The sequence below is a fragment of the Scyliorhinus canicula genome, chromosome 12 (assembly GCF_902713615.1).
Source record: "Scyliorhinus canicula chromosome 12, sScyCan1.1, whole genome shotgun sequence".
NCBI lineage: Eukaryota > Metazoa > Chordata > Chondrichthyes > Carcharhiniformes > Scyliorhinidae > Scyliorhinus > Scyliorhinus canicula.
The window spans coordinates 24844099-24864899 of NC_052157.1; the positions used below are offsets into that span (position 1 = coordinate 24844099).

At 48.7% G+C, this 20801-nt stretch overlaps 1 protein-coding gene across 15 annotated transcripts in view; it reads right to left on the bottom strand.

The window, feature by feature from the left end:
• The window catches only part of myo5aa (myosin VAa), a 256275-nt gene that overhangs the window by 111682 nt on the left and 123792 nt on the right, over nt 1-20801 (bottom strand). For all 15 annotated transcript variants that reach the window (XM_038812894.1, XM_038812901.1, XM_038812903.1 and 12 more), the window contains exons 5-9: nt 18884-19040; nt 13803-13946; nt 13077-13158; nt 11575-11682; nt 10939-11051 (exon numbers count right to left, since the gene is read on the bottom strand). In XM_038812894.1, coding sequence (XP_038668822.1) covers nt 10939-11051; nt 11575-11682; nt 13077-13158; nt 13803-13946; nt 18884-19040 — 604 coding nt within the window. The remainder of the gene's footprint in view (nt 1-10938; nt 11052-11574; nt 11683-13076; nt 13159-13802; nt 13947-18883; nt 19041-20801) is intronic.

Here is a 20801-nt window from a genome sequence, read left to right on the forward strand (position 1 = left end):
CCCAGGGGTTATCCCAAGCCATCGGAGGTCTGCGGGTGGTCAAGGATAGGGCAGGGTGGCCCCCAACCCTCCCTCTGGAATGTGGGAATCTTGACACTGCCCAGCTCGCACCTTGGTACTGCCACCCTGGATCTTCCAAGATGCCAAATCAGCAGCCAAGGGTGCCAAGGTACTAGGGTGTCACTGCCACGAGTTAGGACCTAAGGGGGGAGGGGGGGCTATGTCCATGAAAGGAGGGTGGAGGGGGTATGAAGGATGGAGGGGTGCAGGACAGGAAAGGAGGGGTGCAGGGCAGGTAAGGAGGGGTCTCGAGAGGTTTGCGGTGTGCCAGGTGGGGGTCCTGCAGGGATTCCTTAGTGGGGTGCCCGCACTTAGGGGGTGTTGGGGGTAGGGGGGGTTCCTCCCACAGTCCAAAGATGTGCAGGTTAGGTGGATTGGGCATGCTAAATTGCACCCTAAGTATCCAAAAGGTTAAGTGGGGGTACTGGGTTATGCCCATGGGTGGAGGGAACCCACATCCTCACTTAGAGATCAGAGCACCCTTTCAAAATGGCGGCCCAATCTCTTGAGTTCAGCTCCCCAGTGATGAAAAAATTCTAATTGTGGATTAACCCAGTGAGAAACTCCCCAGGGCTCAAAAAAGTGACCAAGGGGAACTCGGCAGCAGAGCTGGCAGGAAACTCCCAACAAAACCCACCACAAATGCCACTTAGAAACGTTTCCGTCAGATTGCGCCCAAGATTACTTTACATTCAATGGGTCATTATCTGGGATTAATTGCCTGAAACACTGTGGAAGGAGATTCAGTAAATACTTTGAAGAAAGCATTAAATAAATACTGATATTGGAAACATTGTGCGGTGAGGAAAAAGTGCAGTGCGGGAAACTAATTAGATTGATCTTCCAAAGAGCTGGTACATCCCTGATGGGCCAAATGGCCTCTTTACGTGCTGTGAGAGTCAGTGATATGATCCTGCTGAGTACACATTGTTACAACGATTCGACACACAGTAGTATCACACAAATAACAATGAGGTAGATATGGCTCATGTGGTTGCACGTTAGCCTGGACTCTGGGAAAATTTCCTGCTTCTTCTTTGGATGGTGCAACAGGTTCAACAACATCTACCTGGACAGAGAGACCAGGGCCCTGGTTTAACATTGAATCTGAATGATGATAGTTTGACAATGCAGCGCTCCCTCAGGTCTCACATCCATCTCACCCCGGCCCCCTCAACCCTTTTAGCTGTCGGTTCGTCTGCCTTTGAACATATCTATGCGCGGTGCAGATCTGCCATCAGAAGCCTGCCGTGAACTTGTCTTCACTCAGCCTAAGTTGATGCACTCCAAGATCTGGAAGTGGAGCTTCAACAAACAACTGACTGGCTAAGGGATGAGTACTGCCATCTAAGCCAAGCTGACATGGTTTGGAAAAGTGAGGTGTTTTTTTCCCCCTGTTTTCTAACTTTAGTGGAATGGCTGCCCTTTTATTTGTTTTGTCTGCCATCAAATACTGAGTGGATTCTTTCCCTCTCGCTTGTAGACGGGAAGGGTATTTGATCAGGAGGAATGGTGGCACACCTGGATACTGCCTCCTTCCCGGCTCCACCAGAATTAGGTTATCAGAGGGATTGGTCGACCACCACATCCACCGTCAAGGGAGCCCCCAAAGTGGCCAATTAATGACCATTTAAGGGCTCCCCCCATTGCTGCTGGTATAAACCCTGCGGCAGGTAGGCCTGTCGCCATGCAGCATGCAAGGCAGCTAAAACTATACGGCCAAAAGCCAGCCTGCCACCTCCAGGCGGGGGCTGCAAGCTGCTCTCTTGATCAAAGGCATTCAAATGTGGTGGCGGGGGGGAGGGGGTGTGCTGAGATTTACCCCCAGCCTTTGCTGCTGAGCCCCAGTACCCCAATCACTGTGACCCCCCCCCCCCCCATATTACGTAGCTGTGGCCTGGGTCGCTCCATGACCATGGGATTCCTTCTCGGCTTCCCCAGTGGCACTGCTGAGCACAAAAGCCTCCGGCCCCCGATTGGCCAACAGCTCTCAGTAGGTGCGACGTGCACCCCTGGGGTCTTAATTCCAGGGGTAGGCTCTACACTGCCTGATTAGTTTGTGGTTCAGCGGGTCTTCCAAAGAGAGGCAGTGCTCGTCTCCACCATATCTCACTAGCAGACGAGACACCCGACATCTCAACAAGATTCCATCCACTGTTTCAAACCCTGACACAGATTTTCACTAATATTGGTGAAAAGGAAATATCTCCATTGATTTAATTTAATAAATCCACCATCCCACCCAATGACGGAGCTAGCGGGGTTGGTAATGACCTCCAATTAATTAGTTTGAGGTTGGGTATCAAATATTTGGAGGACCACTGTTAGGAAAACAAAGGTAGTTTTTTTAAGGATTTATATCTGTATTGGTAAACTTTAGAAATAAAGCATAGTTAAGTGTGGTCAATTTAATGTTTCTGTGCCTGGTTTTACCTATAGTTAGATTCATGCTGGACAAAGGTGTTTTGATGTGTGAGGACTGGTTTTAATTCTGACTGTGAATCCATTGTGCTAGCAGAGGGCTACGACGCGAAAAATAAATAAAATCATAAGTATGTGGCTGTTGCTTAGCATCTGGAGGTCCTTGTAAGGTATCAAAAGCTTATAAGTTTTAGTTTTAGCTAGATATATTGCAGTTGACACTGCTGAATGACCATCTCTCAACTCTTCCAGGAGTAGCTGGACAGGACAAGGGAATTGCAAAGATGCAGGTTTCCTAAGAAACAGGTACAATCCAGATAACCAGGGAATTGGTACAGAAAATTGTCTGAGAAGTCTTTTAAGAGAACAGAGACCAAGGTACGGTTCGGAAGAATTCAAGCAAGAGTAAACAAAATTTTCTGAGATAAAGAGAAAATTGTAGTAACTAGATTTAAAGTGGGACAGCAGACCTCAGATGTAATTGAAACTTTGATGCTATTTTCATACAGTTTGGGAATCGAGAGTTAAAGCAATTATGAACAGTTTGCACAGTTTTTAAGAAACGACAAAGAAGTCCTAAAGGGGTTGGTGTAAAATCCTGGACTGGATATGCTGTTAAAAGTGGATTGGAAGCAAAGATCCATTTGTAAAACATTGCTGGGATTTCGGAACGCAAACCACTAATGGAAAGCATTATTGTGAACAAAAGCCATAAAAGTAAAATTAATTCCTCAGAAATCTTTCAAGGGCCTTAAAATGTGCAAAGAATATAAATGAATGTAAATGATATTATGCTGTGTGATATCAGCAAATGTGCTAATCATGATTATTTTACTGATTTAGAATAAAGAACAATACAGCAGAGGAACAGGGCCTTCAACCCTCCAAGCCTGTACTGGTCATGATACCAACCTTTGCCAAAACCCTCAGCACTTCCTTGTGCCGTATCCCTCTATTCCCATCCTATCCATGTGTTTGTCAAGATGCCTTTTGAACGCCGTTATTGTATCTGCTTCCGCAACCTCCCGCGAAAGCCAAAGAGGTGGGTTTTAAGGAGTGTTTAGGAAAGCTAGGAAGAGGGAAGAGAGTTTTATGGAGAGGGGTTTAGGGCCCAAATTGGCAGCTGAAGGCCACCTATGACAGAGCGATCAAAATTGGGGATGTGCCCAAGAAGCCAGAATTGGAGGAGCTCACAGATATTGGAGAGTGGCAGAGCTTGCGGAGGTTAGAAAGATTCAGGCATGTGCACAAATTTCTGCTGTGATTACTAAATGACTGAACATTGTTGAGCTAGTTGGAGGAGACAGAGATATATGATTTGTCATAACTTTGCATGAAAGGGGCATGTGACCAAGGTTCGTTCAGCTTGGCATTGTCCTGGGAATTGACAAAGTGACCCAAACGCCAGCGAGGATGACATCTACCATGGTGGACAGATTCCTAGCCTAAGTTGCCATTTTAAAGATGATTGCGACACCCTCCTTCCTTAGTTCTCATCAGTGCAGCGAGATTGTGGTTGAACACTCCCTGGGTGTAGACACACTCTCAGGCACCTATTGTGCCGCAAACATGATATAGCACTGGAAGCATTGTGTATAAAGTTGCATTGTGACTTGAAGGGAGTGGGAGCTGATTGGATTTCAATATCTAACACAAGAGGGACCTAACATTCAAACTCCAAGGTCTAAAGTATTCTTCTACACCATGCCTATGTTTTAATAGAAAATGATGATGTGGAGATGCTGGCGTTGGACTGGGGTGAGCACAGTAAGAAGATGTGGAGATGCCAGTGTTGGACTGGGGTGAGCACAGTAAGAAGTCTTACAACACCAAGTTCAAGTCCAACAGGTTTGTTTCAAATCACTAGCTTTCGGAGCACTGCTACTTCCTCAGGTGAATGAAGAGGTAGGTTCCAGAAACATATATATGGACAAAGTCAAAGGTGTATCATCTTGCATCTTTGATTTTGTCCATATATATGTTTCTGGAACCCACCTCTTCATTCACCTGAGGAAGGAGCAGTGCTCCGAAAGCTAGTGATTTGAAACAAACCTGTTGGACTTTAACCTGGTGTTGTAAGACTTCTTGCTGTAATAGAAAACGGTCAGAGAAAGAGAATAAACATTTTAACTATTTTGTGGCATTTTAATCAAACTGAGCAGCCTTTATTGAGTCACTCATTATGCAGTATTAACGCACCCCCCCCCCCCCCCCCTATACAAATGTGTTGTGAGCAGAGGTTTTGTTGCACTTTTATCAGGAAAGGTTGAACAGGTTTGGATCATTTCCCTAGAAAAGAGACAAAGGGTTGACCTTGATGGAGATTTATAGAACATAGAACATAGAACAGTACAGCACGGAATAGGCCCTTCGGCCCTCGATGTCGTGCCGAGCCATGATCACCCTACTCAAACCCACGTATCCACCCTATACCCATAACCCAACAACCCCTCCCTTAACCTTACTTTTTAGGACACTACGGGCAATTTAGCATGGCCAATCCACCTAACCCGCACATCTTTGGATTGTGGGAGGAAACCGGAGCACCCGGAGGAAACCCACGCACACACGGGGAGGACGTGCAGACTCCGCACAGACAGTGACCCAGCCGGGAATCGAACCTGGGACCCTGGAGCTGTGAAGCATTTATGCTAACCACCATGCTACCGTGCTGCCCACCTTATATTAGGAAGCAGCTCAGAACAGCAAGGCTGTGTGCCTTAGGGTTGTTCCCAGGGCAGTAGATGGAGATAAACATCAATTACTGCTGGAGGATCATTATCTCAGTGAAGGATACTCTTTAGTCTGCCTGAATCTTGCTGTTTTCAGTGCAGAGCTGTCGTTGACCAAGTGTTTCAGACAGACACGCTCTAAGGTCCAGGACAACATGCTGAGGGACACAGCAGCTCAGCGGGGAACAGCCACTATCGAAAGCCCTCCTGCTAGTTATGCTAAGGGGCTGAAACCTCTGACTTTGTGTTGTATGCACCAGAGAAAGTTTGACATTAAGTATAAATGTACTCTGTAAACATAACCAATAATGGCAAGCATTGTGAAGCCCCTCTGTATTACACTTTATGCATTGTCAAATTTGGGCTGTTCTGGACTGTACTGTTACAAACTTCATGAATAAGGTATATTTTTCTGGCAAAGTCTTTAGATTATGACTGATTTGATAGGGTAGACAAAGAGGCCAGAATTCTATGATCCTATCAGGAGTAATTGTGCTGTATACCACAGATACATTTAAGGGGAAGCTACAGGACATGATAGAAGAAATATTGTTCAGGTTAGGTGAAGAAGAGTGAAAGGTGGAGCTTGAGGACACAAATTGGCCACTTGACTAAATGCTCAGTTTTTGCACCATAAATTCGATACTCACTAAACACAAAATGCAAGTCTGAGCTTGTGATTCCGTCAAGAAGTGGAATGGGATCATTACAGAAGCTCGAGTAACCAATCCCAATATTTATAATATACAGCCGAGGATAATCTGAAAATTACAGCCGTCAAAATGAATGAAATTAATGAACTGTACGCGGGTATTAGTTTGGCCTGTGTGACATTAATGGCTGAATTTATTTTATTCTGTTGTTGCAAGAGACTATTTACATTGATGTCCATATTTTCTCTATTTGGAAGTGGGGCAGAGTTGCCACACAACCCTTTGCCACGTCTATCCAATTCTGGTCACTTGAGCTGCCATCCATAGCAAAAGATTTAATTTAAACCTGAAGCAAAGTCTAATTTGCTCACATGTCACAAAAGAAAAAAAAAAGTGGAGAAATATTCGGCTGGTGAGCGCCCATGTGTAAGTAAACGAACAAACCGACTGTGACCGACTTTAAATTCACACCTTAATTGGTCAAAGGCTTTTGATATTTTTGTCAGCGAGGCCAAGCCAACCAGGTTAACTCCTTCTCGCCTTGTACCCCAGCCCAGAAATGTGGGGCGAAATTCTCCGACCCCACGCAGGGTCGGACGAATCGGCCGGCGGCGGCGTTATTCCCGATCCCGCCGGGTTTTTTATTCTCCGAGCGGCCAAAAAACCGGCGTTGTGCAAATCCCGCCGGCAGCCTCTGAAAACAGCTGGCGCCGGCGGGATGTCATTGATTTTTTACTTTCAACAAATCTCCGGCCCGGATGGGCCGAAGTCCCACCGACGTGGCCACGGGTCACGTCGGCGAAAAACGCAGTAGCTTTAAAACGGCGTCAACCATTGATGATGGTTGACGCCGTTCAGTGTCCAAGGGCGAGTGCGGGGGGGGTGTTGCGGCGTTGGAGGGGGGTGGGGGTTGCGGCGTTGGAGGGGGGTAGGGGTGGTGGGGAGGGGGGGAGGGGTGGTGGGGAGGGGGGTAGGGTGGTGGGGAGGGGGTAGGGGTGGTGGGGGAGGGGGGTAGGGGGTGGTGGGGAGGGGGGGTAGGGGTGGTGGGGAGGGGGGTAGCGGTAGGGTGGTGGGGAGGGGGGGTAGGTGTGGTGGGGGTGGGGAGGGGGGGGGGTGTGGCGTTGGGGGGGTAGGGCGGTGGAGGGGGGAGGTGGAGGTGTAGGGGGGAGGGGGGGTTTGGGGCAAGCGGCGTGCAGAGGGGGGGGGGCGAACGGATGCCCGGCCAACGCAACCGTCGCCCCCCCTCTTCACGCCGCTGCCCCCCCCTACCCCAACCCCCCCTCACCACCCCTACCTCCCTCCAACGCCCCTACCCCCCCACCACCCCTCCCACCCCTACCCCCCTAACCACACCCCCTCCCACCACCCCCTACCCCACCCCCTACCACCCCCCCTCCAACGCCGCCCTCACCAGCTCTCGCAACGCCGCAAAACCCCCCCCACCCTCAACGCCGCAACCCCCCACCCTCTCAACGCCGTAACCCCCCCTTGCAACGCCGCAACCCCCCCTCAAACCCCCCCTCATCGCTGCAACCCCCCACCCTCTCAACGCCGCAACCCCCCCTCGCAACGCCGCAACCCCCCCCCCCCCATCGCCGCAACCCCCCACCCTCTCATGCCGGGTCTCCTGCCCCCCCCCCCCCCCCAACGACGGGTCCACCCCCTCTCCTCTCAATGCCGGGGTCCCCCCCCCCCTCCTCTCAACGCCGGGTCCCCCTCCTCCTCTCAACGCCGGGTCCCCCTCCTCCTCTCAACGCAGGGTCCCCCCCCTCTCCTCTCAACGCCGGGTTCCCCCCCCCCTCCTCTCAACGCAGGGTCCCCCCCCCTCCTCTCAACGCAGGGTCCCCCCCCCCTCCTCTCAACGCAGGGTCGTCCCCCCCCTCCTCTCAACGCAGGGTCGTCCCCCCCTCTCCTCTCAACGCAGGGTCGTCCCCCCCTCTCCTCTCAACGCAGGGTCCCCCCCCCTCTCCTCTCAACGCCGGTACACACCCCCCCCTCAACGCCGGTACCCACACCCCCCCCCTCCCCCTCACTCTGAAGGCCGGTACCCACACCCCCATCCCTCTGAAGGCCGTACCCAAACCCCCCTCCCCCTCCCTCTGAAGGCCGTACCCACACCCCCCTCCCTCTGAAGGCCGGTACCCACACCCCCCTCCCCCTCCCCCTGAAGGCCGGTACCCACACCCCCCTCCCCCTCCCTCTGAAGGCCGGTACCCACACCCCCCTCCCCCTCCCTCTGAAGGCCGGTACCCACACCCCCCTCCCTCTGAAGGCCGGTACCCACACATTCCCCCCCCCTCTCCCCCTCTCCCCCCTTCCTCCTCCTCCCCACCCCCCTTCCTCCTCCCCCTTCCTCCTCCTCTCCTCTCCCCCCTTCCTCCTCCTCTCCTCTCCCCCCTTCCTCCTCCTCTCCTCTCCCCCCTTCCTCCTCCTCTCCTCTCCCCCCTTCCTCCTCCTCTCCTCTCCCCCCTTCCTCCTCCTCTCCTCTCCCCCCTTCCTCCTCCTCTCCTCTCCCCCCTTCCTCCTCCTCTCCTCTCCCCCCTTCCTCCTCCTCTCCTCTCCCCCCCTTCCTCCTCCTCTCCTCTCCCCCTTCCTCCTCCTCTCCTCTCCCCCCTTCCTCCTCCTCTCCTCTCCCCCCTTCCTCCTCCTCTCCTCTCCCCCCTTCCTCCTCCTCTCCTCTCCCCCCTTCCTCCTCCTCTCCTCTCCCCCCTTCCTCCTCCTCTCCTCTCCCCCCTTCCTCCTCCTCTCCTCTCCCCCCCTTCCTCCTCCTCTCCTCTCCCCCCTTCCTCCTCCTCTCCTCTCCCCCCTTCCTCCTCCTCTCCTCTCCCCCCTTCCTCCTCCTCTCCTCTCCCCCCTTCCTCCTCCTCTCCTCTCCCCCCTTCCTCCTCCTCTCCTCTCCCCCCTTCCTCCTCCTCTCCTCTCCCCCCTTCCTCCTCCTCTCCTCTCCCCCCTTCCTCCTCCTCTCCTCTCCCCCCTTCCTCCTCCTCTCCTCTCCCCCCTTCCTCCTCCTCTCCTCTCCCCCCTTCCTCCTCCTCTCCTCTCCCCCCTTCCTCCTCCTCTCCTCTCCCCCCTTCCTCCTCCTCTCCTCTCCCCCCTTCCTCCTCCTCTCCTCTCCCCCCTTCCTCCCTCCTCTCCTCTCCCCCCTTCCTCCTCCTCTCCTCTCCCCCTTCCTCCTCCTCTCCTCTCCCCCCTTCCTCCTCCTCTCCTCTCCCCCCTTCCTCCTCCTCTCCTCTCCCCCCTTCCTCCTCCTCTCCTCTCCCCCCTTCCCTCCTCCTCTCCTCTCCCCCCTTCCTCCTCCTCTCCTCTCCCCCCTTCCTCCTCCTCTCCTCTCCCCCCTTCCTCCTCCTCTCCTCTCCCCCTTCCTCCTCCTCTCCTCTCCCCCCTTCCTCCTCCTCTCCCTCCCCCCTTCCTCCTCCTCTCCCCCCCTTCCTCCTCCTTTCCCCTCCTTCCTCCTCCTCTCCCCTCCTTCCTCCTCCTCCCCCCCTCCTCCTCCTCCTCTCCCCCCCCCTCCTCCTCCTCCTCTCCCCCCCTCCTCCTCCTCCTCTCCCCCCCTCCTCCTCCTCCTCTCCCCCCTCCTCCTCCTCCTCTCCCCCCCTCCTCCTCCTCCTCTCCCCCCTCCTCCTCCTCCTCTCCCCCCCTCCTCCTCCTCCTCTCCCCCCCCTCCTCCTCTCCCCCCTTCCTCCTCCTCTCCCCCCCTTCCTCCTCCTCTCCCCCCCCTTCCTCCTCCTCTCCCCCCCTGCCTCCTCCTCTCCCCCCCTTCCTCCTCCTCTCCCCCCCTTCCTCCTCCTCTCCCCCCTTCCTCCTCCTCTCCCCCCTTCCTCCTCCTCTCCCCCCTTCCTCCTCCTCTCCCCCCCTTCCTCCTCCTCTCCCCCCCCTTCCTCCTCCTCTCCCCCCCCTTCCTCCTCCTCTCCCCCCCCTTCCTCCTCCTCTTCCCCCCCCCTTCCTCCTCCTCTCCCCCCCCTTCCTCCTCCTCTCCCCCCCCCTTCCTCCTCCTCTCCCCCCCCTTCCTCCTCCTCTCCCCCCCCTTCCTCCTCCTCCCCCCCCCCTTCCTCCTCCTCTCCACCCCCCCTCCTCCTCCTCCCCCCCCCCCTTCCTCCTCCTCTCCCCACGCCGGTACCCGTCCCCTCTCTCTCAACGTGCCACTTCTGCAGCGCGTTAAAATGACGCGTATCGCGTCGGTCCGATGCTGGCCCCTCCGGGAACGGAGATTAGCGGCCTAAAAGAAGGCCCCGACGCCGGAGTCATCTGCACCACTTTTGCTCGCCAGAAATCGGCGTCACGACAGTCCGCGGAGAATTTTGCCCGTGATCTTGGTGATTCAAAGGCCGCTTTATGGCTGACAAGCCCAGTCCTGTAAGATTGTATCTTCACACCAGTTTCAACATTGCAGTGAAATTGTCTCTGCTGTGACTCTGAAGTTAGCGTGCAGACATCAGTTGAACATTATGAACTGGCCTGAACAATCCCGAGAAGCAGGAGGATACATTGAGCCAATGCGCCATTCTATTAGATCATGGTGGATCCACACCTCAACACCATCTACCCAGCTCGGCTCCTTAATCCTTAATATCCTTGACCAAAACAAAAATCTGTCAATTTCGCTTCTGACATTTTCAACTGACCGAGTTTCAACAGCATGTCGGGGAACGGAGTTCGTAGATTTTCACCACCCTTTATGTAAATAAATGCATCCCAACGTGACCCCTAAACAGCCTAGCTCTAATTCTAAGGTTGTTCGGTATTGTTCTGGATTCCTCCACCAGAGGAAATTGTCCATCCATCTATCTCCCTCATCAACTCTTTAAATCACTTTCATTTTCTAAACTCATCGCCCCCTTCCTCTATGAGGAAGGGATAAATTACCCATAGTCCCGACTCAAGGTTCCTGTTGGGTGAAAATGGACCTGGACTCATTCAGATCTTCCTCCCTTCATTCCATGGTTGCATCACATACTTAACACTCACAAGCCATTGCAGAGATGCTGGACAGAACAAATGATTGCAGCCTTCGCTTCAGTTACACCCCAACAAAGTAAAGAAATTCCACAGTTGAAATGTTCACGGATACTCACAGGAATAAAGCAGTTCTCCGCATCACGCTCGTTTGATTTAACTGGCACATTCCCCAAGTGAAGTATAGCTGCAAGAATATGGAAGATACCCATCTGGGAGGACTCATTAATACCTGCAAAACGTTTAACATTTGTTAAACTGGACACACTGAAAATAAGCACCACTTCCAAGATGAAATCCTGCACTATGATATTAGCGTACAAATTAATATGTACATATGACTCCTCTTATTAGCAAAGCCAGTGAATTGGTTAACATTGCCATCCAATAACAGACAAAGAAAACAAAATAGAAGTCGCCATTGTTCCGAGGACCGTAGGCTGTTTCTCCCTCCTTTTGAGAGCTGACTGGTGATGATTTAACCTGAGGGCCACCGCACCTCAGGCGAGGGGCAAGGTTGAGAAGGCTCAACCTCAGCCGGTATGGGAATTGAACCCACGCTGTTGGCACTGCTCCGCATCACAAACCAGCCATCCAGCTAACTGAGCTAACCGACCCCCTAGACTGACCTGTTAGCTCTGCTCTCTCTCCACAGATACTGTCAGACCTGCTGAGATTTTCCAATATTTTCTGTTTTTGCTTCAGATTCCAGCATCCACAGTAATTTGCTTTAATTGAAAAGTTTTGATATTTACCCAGTAAAGAGCAAGCGTGCCTTGTGTTTATCAATTCTTTGGCATCATCTATTCCCTCAATTACAGGACTGCCTCCTAAATTTGTGTAGTGGAAGCTTTGGGCGTGGCCTGAAAACAAAGAGACATAATAATAACAACGATAATAATCTTTATTAGTGTCACAAGTAGTCTTACATTAACACTGCAACAAAGTTACTGTGAAAATCCCCTAGTCGCCACACTCTGGTGCCTGTTCGGGTACACTGAGGGAGAATCCAGAATGTCCAATTCACCTAACAAGCCTGTCTTTCGGGACTTGTGGGAGGAAACGGGCAGCACGATAGCATTGTGGATAGCACAAATGCTTCACAGCTCCAGGGTCCCAGGTTCGATTCCAGCTTGGGTCACTGTCTGTGTGGAGTCTGCACATCCTCCCCGTGTGTGCGTGGGTTTCCTCCGGGTGCTCCGGTTTCCTCCCACAGTCCAAAGATGTGCAGGTTAGGTGGATTGGCCATGATAAATTGCCCTTAGTGTCCAAAATTGCCCTTAGTGTTGGGTGGGGTTACTGGGTTATGGGGATAGGGTGGAGGTGTTGACCTTGGGCAGGGTGCTCTTTCCAAGAGCCGCTGCAGACTCCATGGGCCGAATGGCCTCCTTCTGCACTGTAAATTCTATGAAACCGGAGCACCCGGAGGAAACCCATGCAGACACGGGGAGAACGTGTAGACTCCCCACAGACAGTGACCCAAGCCATGAATCAAACCCGTGTCCCTGTCGCTGTGAAGCAACAGTGCTAACCACTGTGCTACCGTGCTTCCTCTTCAACAGTACAATTAATTAGCGTGATGTTTTTCTACTGGGACACATGAATGAAGCATTTAAAAAGATCATGTGCACAGCATTGCTATCAAAATCACAAACTACAACTAATCTATTAATTCAGATCAATGGATGGGAGGTTGGTGCAGCTTCCCAAACAAGCTGAAAAGACAAGAGTTTTCTGTATCGACTGTGTGTGTAAAAGCCAATCCATGCTGGCTAATGGGAAGCAAAGGCCTTTCCGTTGTGACATTCAGTACTCAGGAAAAAGTAAACATTTTGATCCGCTGCCCCATACAGACCAGTCCAAAAGTGGATCCTCTTTATAAAACAATTCAGAGGGAGCTAGGTGGCAATGGCAAATAATTTGCTTGCAGCAAGACACACGTTATCGCTTTCAGAAACAGGCTGGCACACTGGTCTGCAAGCGTTTGAGCTAATTGGGCAGCATACAGCAGGAATTTGCAGAATCTGTTACAGGATGTCATGCCACATGAACTTGTTTGCCCTGGTTATGCTGCTGTGGTTTCTCAGTAACTAGGAAGTCTATATTGCGCAGCCATGATACGAGTATGGAAAGGATTCGGATGAGGGACATTACACTCGACCATGATGTTCAGCTTGCTATTAATCTTTAAGAAATGAGCCAAAGTGTTTCTGCTCATTATTTCGGGTAGAAATTGAGAAAGCAGCGAGAAACATACTCAGCTTGAGAGCTTTGAATTCTGGTAAATGTTTGGAGGCACACAGCTGGTAGAGAATATGATAATTTCTTTCTTCCTCGGCCTGAAAGAGAGGGCAGATGACAGTTTTGAAATCTCACGTGCACAGTTTCACAGTAGAACAGAAAGCATCATTAACACCCAATGTCCGGATTCCTGTACAACGAGTTGCAACCAATATAATTAATCATGGGACGTCTCCCAATCCCATTAAATTCCCTATCGCTGCCATCCATAATTGCATGACAAGGTATAAGGCAGCCTGACCACCATTGCCACAGCCGAAGTGGATGGAGGAGAAGTCCAGCTTTATAGATCAGTACCAGCCTGGAAAGAATATCATCTATCATTCCCCTAAATCCCATAACGAAGGGTTCTGCTCCCTCAAAACACGAGTCTCAACATCTCAGAGAAGAGCTGATATGTCACAAACAGTGAAAGCGTAGATCTGAATCCTTGCTTCATGGGTGAGGAGTCCAGGAGGCTAGAAACACTCAACATGTTTCAAATAGGTGGTCTTTCATTCTACAGTCTATCCAATTTACAAATCACCCTGCCTAGTGGTTCCAAACCCCAATCAAAGCTCCCCATATATGTGATGATAACTACCTCTAACAATTAATAGAAGCTATCACACAGAGCACATGTTGCGAAAATCTTCTACATCATTTTGAAGATCCTAGGGGCAGGCAATGGGGTAGTACTTACCTGAAAGACGACTCTCGACTTTTCCAACAGGTAGGTTCTCATGTTCGCTCCTATGATGCGATATCGTTTGTCAAACCCAATTTCAATGTATTTCCCAAATCGACTGCTATTATCATTTCTGGTGGTCTTTGCATTTCCAATTGACTGCCAAGCAAAGAGGGAAAAAGGTTTCTACGCTGTACCATAAAAAGATTGTTTAACCAGTGCTCAATGGCAAGCTTAGCCATGCCACATTTACAGGACTGGCCAAGTCTGCACATAATTGTCCAACTGGAAGAAAAATCTCTTGGCAGAACTGGGAGTCAATCAGAACAGAACTTGCCAATTCTACAAAAGAGTTTGGCCCTTGACATAATTTTGATGTGCAGTTTAGTCTGTAGAGACCCAAAATAAACCACTAAAAATAATTAAACATTTGTAAATTAAGCTCTTAAAACAGACAATATTATGTACAAAACAGTATTAATGTAATACAAAAGCAGCTGGTAAAATAAACGAGTTTGAGAGCACAGCATCAGCACATTGTCATTTCACTTCCGTGAACTCGGCTCAAGTCAAGTACAGAAGATAGGAGGAAAGGTCTGTCAGTTACACGTTTCCCAAATGATATGAAGTTGGATCATTCTGTGCCCCATTCCGAACGGCTATGACGTGCAGCACAGAACTGCCGATAACTCAGCACAACTGGTACACGCTGATTGTCTCAGCCAGCCCACATTCATGGTTGCTGTGAGAACTACAAATATATACACACTTTCACAAGGGAAAAGGTTGCAGCTTGATGAGGGAATATTTCCTTATTGCTATTAGATTGCACGGTCCAAATGGGCTTAATTGGGCAACCAGAAACCAATTTAATAGATTCAGTAAGAGAAGCAAGCAGGAGTCCATGAAAACGGTTATGCATTACAATCATTCATCTGCCTTCATTTAACAATGTGCTTTAAAAAATTATGCAATTCTCTGTCCCTCCCTCTTTGCGTACCATTTCCTAGACGGACGCAGTCTTCTGCCAATTCCACTCAAGGTAAACAGAAGCATTCTCTAGTTTCTTAGAACTCCCCCAGAGACAGTGCCTGCTACTGCTCTGCATCCCCAGCAGGATTGGGAATTACCCACATGGTACCAATCCAAAACCTGGCACAGCACCATGCAGCACATCATTCTTGATCTGTGCACTGGCAGAGCATTGACGAGCTTTCGGGTGCAAGTCGAGTCCTGTCCTTACATGCACCTTTCAGCAGGGAGAGTAATCTGCTTGGTGCTTCCCCACCCTTGTCCAGGGGCATCGAGCAGAATTGTAATTCCCCCAACACTACACTGACCACAATCGGCAATCTCAGCACAATTCCAGGATTAAACTTCTGGCTCCGTACCCAAGACCGGTAGCTAATGAGATGCCAAAGATATTGCTTCAAACAAACTTTAATCTTTCCTGGCTTTGAATTGTATAGTGGGATTTTTTTAAATATAAAGACATTGGGTAGAGAATAAACAATTTGTCACTCATTTTTGAGTAATCATTTGTCAAATCCAAGAGAGTTGTTGGGGAACACGCATGATTTGCAAGTGTAAATTTAAATTTGTCAGTTCCTTAAATCACCTTTTCTATCACAAGGGGCACTCAAAACGTAATAAACGTTTGCTCTATCCTCTAGTGGTCTTCATAACCATCAGCTCTTCCTACTCGAGAGTTTCTGTTGATGTAGACACTGCCATACTGAAGCTGCTTCTTGGTAGTGTGGATGAGCAGAGAGATCTCGGTGTCCATGTCCATAGATCCCTGAAAGTTGCCACCCAGGTTGAGAGGGTTGTTAAGAAGGTGTACGGTGTGTTAGCTTTTATTGGTAGAGGAATTGAGTTTCGGAGCCATGTTGCAGTTGTACAAAACTCTGGCGCAGCCGCATTTGGAGTATTGTGTGCAGTTCTGGTCGCCACATTATAGGAAGGATGTGGAAGCATTGGAAAGGGTACAGAGGAGATTTACAAAAATGTTGCCTGGAATGGAGGGAAGATCTTATGAGGAAAGGCTGAGGAACATAAGGCTGTTTTCATTAGAGAGAAGAAGGTTAATAGGTGACTTAATTGAGGCATACACGATGATCAGAGGATTAGATAGGGTGGACATTGAGAGCCTTTTTCCTCGGATGGTGATGTCCAGCACGAGGGGACATAGCTTTAAATTGAGGGGAGATAGATATAGGACAGATGTCAGAGGTAGGTTCTTTACTCAGAGAGTAGTAAGGGCGTGGAATGTCCTGCCTGCAACAGTAATGGACTCGCCAACACTAAACGCATTCAAATGGTCATTGGATAGGCATATGGACGATAAGGGAATAGCGTAGAGGGACTTTAGAAGGGTTAAACAGGACGGCGCAACATCGAGGGCCGAAGGGCCTGTACTGCGCTGTAATGTTCTATGAAAGGAGAGCGTTGACTGTCATTTTCTCTGTTGTGAATGAAATGTAATGCTTCCAAAGCTGTATGTTCACAAACTGCTCTCTCACTTTAATTTTCACTTTTGCCCAAGGGAATATAAATAACTCAGCTTCAGACAAGACTTCTTTTTTTTTTTACATCGCTCACAACAATGCGAACCAGTCTATGGGCACCATCTGCAAAACTCCGTCTTACCAGCTACCATTCCATTACAAGACTGGGGTCAACTAACAAGCAAACGGAACAAAGAGAAAAACAAGTGACAAACAATCCGTCAGTGAAATGTGAAAGACTCCATTTCATTCTCTTCAGCTATTCCCCTTTGGTGCAGCTCAGCAGGTCTGTATCCAAGGGGGAGACAGTTAGAGTTTGAGGTTTGTCAATTCTTATAAAGTGGTTCGCAAGGGACATTTTTCCAGGCTCAGAATGGGCAACTTTCAAAAGGAAACTTTCAAGAATGTTTCAATATTGAAAACTCATAATGGCAGCCTGCAGTTCCAATTCAAGAGGGCAACAGCCTGGACCAGCCCACAGTATGTGTGCCCGGTTCTAATAGACGGTGAATCTTATGATCATTGCATAAACAGCTGACAAGTCATACAACTCAAAGTGCATGTGTGCATGTTTCATCACGGTGTACACACTCTTCAATGCAATTTCCAGCTGAGGTGGGTGCACGAGTAATAAACTCAAGCAGTTCCACATTGCAATTCTCCCAACTTGTACATCAAGCTAACTTTCACAACTACAGTCAGTTAAAGAAGCACACTGGGCTAAATCGCTGGCTTTTAAAGCAGACCAAGGCAGGCCAGCAGCACGGTCCAATTCCCGTACCAGCCTCCCCGAACAGGCGCCGGAATGTGGCGACTGGGGGCTTTTCACAGTAACTTCATTTGAAGCCTACTCGTGACAATAAGCAATTTTCATTTCATTTCATTCAATTCCTGGAGAAATTACAGGTATTATTTACTCGTGAGAGAGGATTAATTTCACTCCTACGCTCTGAAAAGGCTCCCAATCTCTTTCACTGATCTCAGTCACCAGTAACCCAGCAGCTTTGACACTCGGGTCACTTTCCTCCCTCGTTGGCACGTGTTTTGCTGTCAGCACTTCAGGACGAATTTAATCATTTCCAGAGATAACTACTCTGATCTTGATCAAATGCAAACTTCCTGTTTTGCCATTTTAAAAATCCAATTAGAGTCCGGTAATCAGCTATTCTATCAAGGAAACAGTTAAAACACACTGGAGTGAGCAGAGCTGTGTAGCTATCTCCGAGCATGTATGCTCATTATCGGAATGTCAATGTGATTTGCCTCTTTCAGAGGATCAAAGGATCTGCCATCCCAGAGATTTTATGGAGCGTCTCAAAGCTTTCATATGATCAGACTTTTGAAAAACGTCCAGGGGAATTATCTTCAAAAACAACAGTCAAAATCATCAGGTTCAACAGATCACGGCCAGGCCATTTTCTCTATTAATAACTCAATGAACAATATAATATTGCTGCTAATGTCACCTCTCTGGTATTGTGTCAGCAGGAACCGTTCCTGGCAGTTCAGACAAACCAGGGCAAGACAAATCAACTGACATTGGGCAGCACAGTGGCTAGCACTGCTGCCTCACAGTGCCAGGGTCCCGGGTTCGATTCCGACCTCGGATTACTGTGTGTGTGGAGTCTGCACATCCTCTCCGTGTCTGTGTGGGTTTCCTCCCACAATCCAAAGATGTGCAGGTTAGGTGGATTGGCCATGCTAAATTATCCCTTAGGGTGGGGTTACAGGAATAGGGCAGAAGATTGGGCCTAGGTAGGGTGGTCTTTCGAAGGGTCGGTGCAGACTCAATGGGCCGAATGGCCTCCTTCTGCACTGTTGGGATTCTATGACATCTGGATTTGGATGAACGAAGATTTCCAAAAGAGAATCAGGAATCATATTGACAGTTAAAAAAACACGTTTGACCCCTCCAGCTCACTAATGATTAGATCTAGCTAAGTTATGAAGAGTAACAACTAGTCTTTGCTCTTTCTAGGTGATATGTTGTTATTTCAAGAGTCTATATATTAGACTTGTCCAATTAACTCAGGCTACAAACCACACAATAGCACAAACTGGATATTTTGAGTTTACAGTAAATCCTATAAAGCAAGTTCAAGGGAACCTTTCACCTCTTGGGCAATGCAAAACAGAGTGAGTTGGATCAGTTCATTCAATCACATAGGTCATGTTTAAACGGAGCTAGGGCAGCATGGTGGCGCAGTGGCTAGCACTGCTGCCTCACGGCGCCGAGGTCCCAGGTTCGATCCCGGCTCTGGGTCACTGTCCGTGTGGAGTTTGCACATTCTTCCCGTGTTTGCGTGGGTTTCGTCCCCACAACCCAAAGATATGCAGGGTAGGTAGATTGGCCACACTAAATTGCCCCTTAATTGGAAAAAATGAATTGGGTACTCTAAATTTATTATTTTTTTTAAATTTTAATGTTTAAACGGAGCTGCAATTTCAGTCCAACACGGGGGCCGTTTAGTTAATATATTCACAAAGTTCATCACCTTGACAATCCTTGAAATGTCGCAATATCGTTCGGATTGAACCACTGGATAAGGAGCCAGTTAATTAAATTCCCTTTCGAGCATCAAATCTCACCTCCATGATGGGGTTGGAGGCCAGAACCTTCTCTTCCACATTAGTCTCGGTGGCAGAACCACTGACCGTCGCGAAGTATCGCATGGCGTATTTAGCCGAAACAGTCTTCCCGGCTCCAGATTCTCCACTTACAATGATAGATTGATTCCGCTCATCTCTGAAACACAGATCATAAATTGTTGTACACTCGGTAATCAGTTAGCACAGCGCGATGATCTGCCTTCTCCAAAAAATAAAACGGGCAGAAAAACCACAACCTTCATTTTCTCGCTGAATAATTAGTAACATTTTTTCAGTGAACAAGTGGAAGAAGCCAACACAGAAATTAGATAGCGCTATTTTCTGTGCTGGGTATTAACCAATGAGTCAAAGCAGAACAATATCAGTCGCTTGGTAGCGCAGAACTCGAATATTGCGGAAAAGAGAGCATTTTGTCTTGTGTTAATCAGGATTTCTGCAAGAATTTAAAATTTCAAACAACCATATATATAACAAGATGCTGATTGACTGTGAGAGTAGAGGTTATTAAAATGGAAATGCTACATACAGTTTATATATTTTTTCAAAAGAGTTACAGCTTTCCGGATCAAGAAGAGAAATTGCTCATTTGGATTTGGATTTATTGTCACGTGTATCGAGGCACAGTGTTCTGTGTACAGTCTAGGCAGATTATTCCATACATGAAAAACATAGGACGTGCGATAGATACACGATAGAATTATAAAATTCCAATTAGGCAGGCTGTATCGCATGGATGGTCAGCGTGTCTTTGGTTCACTGATGTGGGACATCCTTTCAGAGTGCGAATCCTGGTTCTCCAGGATGCCAAAAAGAAAGTTCAAAACCAGCGGGGGTCGCTAATCGTCGTACTGCATTTGTATCTGCGACAAGTGAAAGCAGATGACAGATGACAGAAAACACACAAGGTTTTTGAAGAGGAGAGCTCAAAGAACCAAGAAGAACAAAGAAAGGTACAGCACAGGAACAGGCCCTTCGGCCCTGCACGCCCATGCCGATCATGATTCCCTAACTAAAAGAAAGCCTTCTGTCCCTAAGTAATTTCATAGCCCTCTATTTCCTCCTTATTCATGTCCCCATCCAGGTGCCTCTTAAATGTTGCTAATGTGCCTGCTTCCCCCACATCCTCTGGCAGCACGTTCCAGGCACGCACCACTCTCTGGATGAAAAACTTACCCCAATCTCCCTTAAACTTTCCCCCTCTCGCCTGTAACCTTTGCCCCCTTTGACACTTGCACCCTTGGAAAAAGCCACTGACTATCCACTCTTTCGATGCCTGCCAGAAGTTTGAGAACTAGGAAGGGGATTCTAGACAGTAGTCCCAAGGTCGCTAAAATTTCTGCCATCAATGGTATAATGAAATGGTATAATGAAAAGAGCAGAGGAGACGGAATGCGAATTGCAACTCAAGATCAAAGAGAGCACCACGGTTGAACATCTTTCAATTCAGCCTGACTGAACAGCTGGGGAGCAGATGGGGGAATTACTTGGGGAAATTCTTTTAGGACCATCTCTGCAAAAGGAACCCGATTAGAGTTCCTGAAGACTCTCTAGTGATATAATTGCAACACAAAACAGGACAACAAATGTATAAATATTTTCAGGAACTAGGTTAGCCATATAACCAGTCATTTCTTTTGCAATTCCCCAAAATACATATCAAAATATCGACAAAAGATTTCCTGTAATAATGGCTCATAGTGATACAAACAAAGATTTACTTCCCAATTCAAAGAAGTTTGATAAGAAACAGACTGTTCGCAGTATTACAGCTGCAACTGTGCAAAATCTTGACAATTGCAATTGTGACAAAAGAAAATTCTTTAACGAAATGGATTTGGTTCTGTCTTCTAGAAGTTTCCTTCTCCTTTGAAGAATTGTAAATCTGGTATTAATAATA